Consider the following 7,549-nt stretch of genomic DNA (forward strand, 5'->3'; position numbering starts at 1 on the left):
ATGGCTTTTGCTTGTTACTCACTCTTCTTAACTATTTTTCAGGTTGACTTACTTCTGGTCAAAGGAATCAAGAATTCTAAATTCACACAAATTCTCCCACAACTGTCAACTCAACTTGAGATTTTTTAAAAACAGAATTTGCATTATCACTGAAACCAAATTTATTAAAATTGTACAAAAAGCATCGCTGATTTATATATTGCCCGTTGGTCGTAAAAGCTCACACGATAACATGAACATGCCACATCACAAGAACCACAATACAGTCAAAGCATTAATATTTTATAATAAAAACATATTATTATCTTGGATATCAAAAAATGTATGGTCACTTTTACAAAGTTTTCATACAAAGTTAGAAACAATAACAATACCACCTCAAAAGGAAAACATAAAAAGCAGTCAAACTCAACCCCCACCTGAGCAACCAGCCGAGATAGTAATGACATACGGGTCTGCATAAACTCTGAACCGCTTAACTGTTTATAAGAGTCGATAATCCTTGTAATTGCCAAATTCTTTATATCTTTTTGTTGTTGTTCTGTTAATTCCACATAAGATGGAACCACAGGTAACTCAACAGAAGTTTCCTCCAATACCGGTGTGCCAGCTGGACTCGGTGAAAGCTGATCAACTTCCACCAACGGAATTGGCAGGTCATCATCTGCCATATCAACATCCATTGAATTCTGTGCATTTGACTTTTGTGTGTTTGACTCCTTGTTGACAGAATCATTATTAGGGATATCAAACTCCATGTCAGCTTTAAATTCATCTGGAGCCTGTTCTTGAAAAACTGCTGAAGTATCTGGGATGTGTGTCTCGGTTTCTGCTTTGGGTGTAAGGATATCCAATGAATACTCAACACCTGGCAGTACAGGTGGCATAGGATGTTTATTACTCAAGGCAGACACATCAACCTCGGACTCTGTAACATCTTCCACAAAATGCTCAGATTGGGTTCCAGCTAGCGGGGTCACACGCCGTGGGTCATGACGACGCGGGTCCTGTAAAACAGTTTGCTAGCATTTAACTCCAATATTTTAACAATATTTTACTCCTATCAGATAATTATCATGCCAAAAATGATCGGACACGACACTATCTCAACAATAAACTATTTTAAAAGGCTTGAGCATCAAAAATAAGCACGTCGACTTGGGGAGTCAAATGATTTTCTGGACTTGTTCTTTTGAGGAAGGATTATAAATTGCACGGGTCCAAGTTTTAATGATTGATCAAGTTGCACCCCAAACGCTTTTACTTCAATAATGTATTTTCTTATATGGGAATCTCAAATATTCGCCTCTTAAAAACTGCATATTCCCCAAAACTAGGCCTGTAAACGAATCGAGCGAAAACGAACAGAGCATGTTAATGTCTGTTCGTTTAACATTAACCGATCAACATGTTTGTTTATGCTAGTTCGTTAACAATATAAATGAACGGTTCACGAGCGTAAACAAGCAAACATAACTTAACATAAATGAAGGAATATAATAAAACAAAAACCAATTAAAAGTAAATGTGAATAACAATGTGTTGTGCCTTATAAGTTATTAAAACTAGACTAAATTGCAATGAGACGAAAGAAGTTAAATGAGCATACTAACAAATGTAACCGAAAAAGCTTAATCAAACGTAAAGTGACGAATTTAAATGAACAAACGTAAAAGAATGTTGGCGAACATATATGAACATCTTACCCTACAGTTCACTAAACGTTCAGTTCGTTTGCAGGCCTACCCAAAACGCAAGTTTTCTATGCATAAGTAGTTAAGTGCAATGCTCTTCAATCATGATTTGAAGAAATATGAAACTTTGCAAGTTTAGAGGGAGGTAATATGAAATTCCCCCTTTCTTATTACATAAAATCATTACTTCCACAAAAATCCAACTTTTAAGATAATAAGATTAAGGTGGTTTTAAAATCAGCTTCAGGTGACCTAACTAGCTAACCTTTTCTAATATTATACATTTGACCTGTAAAAGAGTCAAAATTGTCACCTTTAAGCAAACAAAATACAGCCAATCACCATAAGGGTAAACTCACCCTTCGGGAATCACGTTTGGGATCTGTTTGGAGGTTAATTGTAGCAGATAAGGATGTGCTAACTGCATTTGTAAGCACGGGATTCTGTACAGTTGGTGAAACTGGGGAAGAAGTGTTTGAAAGACCACTTTGTCGGATGCTAATCTTTGTTAACGGTGGAGGGTTTTTAGGCAAATGTTTCATATTTGTGACAACGATTTCAGCTAGTAGTTCGGGGTGTATTTGAGATATCAAAATCTCAAGTGACTGAGCACCTCGTTCTCCTTCAGCAAGCAACGCACCAATCGCGGAAATTATTTGTTCGACAGGTGTCAGACCGTTATCTTGTGATGGCCCCTTGGTGGGGGGGCCTCGGTTTACTGAGTAATCATGTCTTGAATCACTTTGAATTACTGTGCTTGTGTTAGTATTAGAACCAGAACCGTAACGACTCCTCTTTGTTGCTGAATCATTGGAAACCGTGTGCTCTTGGTCCATAGGGGTTGATCGTTTAAGCATGTGACTTGGTTGTTGCTCGTCCTGAAGAAAAATTAAAAATAAATAAGTCATGGATAAACAGTTTGGATGTAAAAGTTAATTTTAGTAAGTGAAGTAAAACTACCTTGTTTGCACGAGAAGCCCGCTCGTTATTTCTTATCATTTTGTCAACTTGCCTCATCACTTGGTCAGCTGCATCTCCAGCATTGATTGCCCTCAAAGCCTTGATCAGTTTGTCTCTTGACTGGTTTAAAATTAGAATAAATTATCACATATCAACTAACAGCAATATCATAAAAAGAAGCATAACTATGATTCATTTACTTATTGAATCATCATATTCTTGCAAAAGATGTTTAATATGCAAGAAAAAACATTAGACAACATATGGAATTTACCTCCATAAGAACAGGGTGTGTAGATCTCAAAAATCCTAAGAAAGCAGATCTTAAAGAATATTGTATGCTAGGATTGTGGGCCCCTTTGACTACGAAACTAGCATCAAAATCAAGTAGTGCAGAAAGAACAGAACTATAGTGGGCCTGCCTCCTTCGACCTATGATAGCAAGGCTGCAAAAAAGAAAAACAAATCATAAATCCAAATTATATTGTGTTTATCTTGTTTATTTTGTTTTGACAAAAATAACCATGCAAGTAATTACAAAATAGATGATGATCAGCCTTATTAATATAAATAATGTCCATAAACAGAGCTATAAAACTTAAAATATGAGATAACCAACATTTAATCACATTAATAAACCACTATACCACATCACACTATATAAACTTAAGAAGAGTCAATACCACCAAAACAAAATATTAGATACTGAAAATATTCGATTGATGTGAACTAAGTACAATGCAGCGAATAAGAAAGTAATAGCAGCACACAGTAAAACTGCAAATTAACTGTCAACAAACAGGCATCACCCTAAACCTATTTCATCTGTACAGCCAGAAACAATTATTAGTTTGTATTGTAAGCTACACAACTGTACATTCTTCAATCTTCACTTTGCAGAACCTAACTTTAACACACCAACTTGAAGTGAAACATTAGTTTTGAAATTTTGGTATTTGCAGTAAGACAGTATGCATCAAAATTGTGGCAGGAACAGCTGCAGCAGCAATCCCAAAAGATCATATGCGGAGTCAACTTAAAACGTATTCTTGGCTCGTGCAACTTAATTTAATATTAATTAATTTAGAATTTTTGTTTCCCTTGAAAAGAATGTGATGGCTTCTTGTTCGTTTAAGTTTTAACTTCTTGATTACCATTTGCACTCAAAAACAATCACTTTTGGAAAATAGTTAGTAGTTAGGAGTTTTTAGCATACTTTTTTAAGACAACCCCGTAAAGCAAGGTGTGACCGATGACAACGAAGCAATGTCATAACAAAAATAAGAAGTTTGATTAATAATAATTATTCAATGTATGTCAAAGGTCAATTAAGTTACATTTGTACAAGAGTATGTACAGTTACAATAGAACACTGAGAGAACAGTAGATCTCAAAACAGTTTAAAACCTATAAACTGCATTGACATGCTACCAAAGCACTCAGCAAATAATCTATCGCCCATTATGCATGTACACGTTATCTCCCAATATCTGAACCGCCAATTCAGCAATAACATGCATACATCCGATCTGATTAACCTTGCACATTGCTGCCAAACATGCTGCTTGCTGCAACAATATTACAAACAAGCACTTCAAAGTGTACTAATAGCGCCTTCAGTTTGTATTAAGCGCATTTATTTTCATAAATCCCAAAAGCTATATGTTTTACAGGGATGATAATAAAAGTACAGATGACCTCAGCAGTTAACATTCGCAAAGATAAAATCAATTAGCATCAGTTACAACTATGTTTTCCGTAAGTCATCAATAGATCTATAGTTCTAGAAAAAGAACATAATGGTAGACATAGTATCATATTCAGTTGCAAGTTGTATTTTAGAAAACGTGAGACGATTCGAGATGGTGTCTACAGAGCTGAGACAAAGGTGCACTCATTGCAAACACAAAGCACTATTTTTTCAGAGAGAGCTATAAGAATATACATCTTAGCCGAAACATAACACTCTTTCAACTGTGAAAAAAAACACAAACACGCACATTTAATAGCATATGTTAAGTTTATGACAAAAAAAATTTTGACCGGTAATAAATATATTACAAATACTGAGTTTTTAACCACTAAATAAAATTTTACAAGTATATAATATTAACACAATATGCAATAGTACAGTATATATTAAAAACGCATTTATTGCCACAATTTAGAAGTAGGTGAGTGTGCAACTTTCAATATTTTCTTTTTTACTTCTCAAGAATTAGATTAAAAGAGAAAACATGCACTCTCTAACCCAAGAAACAAAAACATAGGTAAAGTTGATACAATTATTCAGTTCACATCAAATTTAGCAAATAACACTATCAAATAAATGTATACAATTATGTAATTATTTTTACTTTCGCACTAAATATATGTATCACATGAGAACCGTGTGGTGATGAAAATGACAAGTTAATGCACACAGCCAATAAGAACATATGGGTAATATCTCACCTATTAATAACAGAAATTGTAATGGAACCCGGGAGACTACCAGACGAACTCAAAAGGTCAAGTAAAACCAAGAAGCATCTATTAGCTTCAGACTGGAGTGCAACTGAATCCAGAACAGGATGACCACCAGCCACCCGTAAGATATTAAACATGTGTGCATTTCTACCCACTGCGATAGCAAAAACAATGTGATTTAAAACCAAAATATAACCAAGTGTGATAAAACAAAAAAAAAAGAGAGAGAGAGAGAGAGAGAGAAAACCATGAACATATATGCAGGATAAAAAATACCTTCTGTTATTTGCCCTCTAGAATCATTGTCAGGCATGAAGAGTAACACACAAGTTTCCAAAAACTTTATAGCAAGCAACCTTGGCCCAACAGACCTAGCCTAAAACAGCAAACGCAAGTTAAATTCACTTCAGAAAACTAAAATGCAGTTATTGAGGCTTGTTGTAATACCTCTAATGCAATCTGGAAGACAGTGTCCTTAAACTTGATCATCCAAGACCAGATTTCTTCAAGCCATCTCTCCACTAAACCATGCCGCTGAAACTACAATTTACCATAATAAAGTTTCAAGAACTCAAGGTATGTGCAAACCAGTAAAATTAAAACATATTTAAAGTATAGTTTTATTGTTGTCCTATAGAAGGCAAAAAAAAGGAAAAAGAGACCTGCAACGCTAACTCGTCTAACGCCTTGCAAAATATATGTGCGCCAACAACAATTGTTTGTCTAGCAACAACAGAATCATCATCATTCAGTAGCGTCAACAACACTGGCATCAGTACCGGTGAATACTCCATTGTTTTTAAACTGATCTCCTCAATCATCCTACAACAGCATAAAATCATATTAGCATAAAAAAACCTAACAATGCGAAAATATCCCACGTTCATACAACAACACCAGTATTCAATCAGTCATAATATTTGTTGCATGGAACATTCAACTAAAAACATCCTTATGCCAGCAAGTTAATATCATTCAGATGCATAAATCTTAAATAATCAACCTAGTGGCTAGTGGTACTTCAATGAAATACAAATGTACTACGTTCAATAACATATGTCCCCATACTAAAGTGGCATCTCATAATAACTTTACCAGGTTCTGATGGATAAAAAAATGCACTATAACGCACACACTGCAAAAGTGAAAGTTTGATAACAATAGCAACTCTGTAGAGAGAGTTAACATGGCAAGAAAAGACAGAGGCTAAACACGAACATCCCTTCTTCGTATATAACATAACTAAAAAAACAGTCTTTTAGCATTATTTATAATGCGGAGCTTATTCCTACAAGAGTAAACAGACCCGATTCTCGTTGTATCCTCTTAAATTAGCCATTTTGGCCTCCAATGTCAAAGTGACTAAGTTGAGGAAGCCGTTCCTACTAATTCAAATTATATGTAAAAATGAATAATTAAACCTAACACAATGCATCCCTAGGGCTCCAATTCAAAGACTATTAACCCCTAATTCCTTCAACACATTATCAAAAACACTACAGCACCAATTCAATTCCACATAAGCACTCACTCGACTAGGGTTTTGCGAACAAGCGGTTCATGAGACGATTGAAGCTCCACCAAATACGGAAACAATTCGGCCGCAAGCACCGACAGATCCGCAGCCAGTAAGATATCCTTCGCTTGCTTCAAAGACGAAAGCTTCACCGCCAAATCGCCGTGATTGTTTGCGGCGGCGAGGAGCGAGAGCGTCTGGTCTCTCCGTGACACAGCCATGTGTGTGTAAATCGGCTTCCAATTTACACAATTTGTGGCTCAAATAGGCGAATTTTGCTCTGGTTTTGATTCTAGGGTTTTGAAAGACGACGGGAAACACAATTGGGGATTTTTTTTGGTTTTTTCTATGGTGTTTTAAAATGGGATGGTGGAGAGTGACGGTTGTATGTTGTGCATTGATGGTTGTACTTTAAGGGGTGAGTATGAAAAAAATGAAAACCTAACTATAGCACAATAAACCATGGCAGAACAATTGAATTGTGAAACGCGATTTGGTTCTATTAGGCCTGTAGACGAACTAAATCGAACAAACCAGAACAAGAACAAGTGCATATTCGTGTTCATTCATTTAACTTTAAACGAACACTTACTCGGATAATATTTGTGTTCATGTTCATTCGTTTAGAAAATAAACATGTCATGTTCTTTATGTTCGTTCGTTTAAAACATAAAGTTCACGAACATACGTAAACGAACGCACTTAAACGAACAAATATCAAATATATTATGGTGATATAATTTGTAAAATACAAATAATATTTGATTATTTTCTATTAATATGTAAACTAGCATGAACGAGCATAAATGAATGAACAAAACATGTGTCAATGTTTGTTCGTTTAGTTAAATGAACACAAGACATTTTGTTCATGTTCATGTGTTTATTAAACGAGCGAACATAAACGAGC

General features: G+C 35.2%; 1 protein-coding gene across 1 annotated transcript; it reads right to left on the reverse strand.

Moving 5' to 3' along the window:
- Positions 1-374: 374 nt before the first annotated feature.
- Positions 375-6,938, reverse strand: LOC143590366 (uncharacterized; the record flags this gene model as incomplete). The annotated part of the gene is made up of 9 exons (XM_077070869.1): positions 6,655-6,938; positions 5,786-5,945; positions 5,571-5,663; positions 5,400-5,499; positions 5,109-5,277; positions 2,929-3,100; positions 2,655-2,774; positions 2,054-2,572; positions 375-1,007 (listed from the first exon to the last, which is right to left on the reverse strand). Coding segments are annotated over exons 1-9 (2,172 nt in total), but the record flags the coding sequence as incomplete, so codon positions are not given.
- Between the last annotated feature and the right edge of the window lie 611 nt (positions 6,939-7,549).

The sequence above is a fragment of the Bidens hawaiensis genome, unplaced genomic scaffold, assembly GCF_021521415.1.
Source record: "Bidens hawaiensis isolate Kalapana, Puna unplaced genomic scaffold, B.hawaiensis_p1.1 tig00038508_1, whole genome shotgun sequence".
NCBI lineage: Eukaryota > Viridiplantae > Streptophyta > Magnoliopsida > Asterales > Asteraceae > Bidens > Bidens hawaiensis.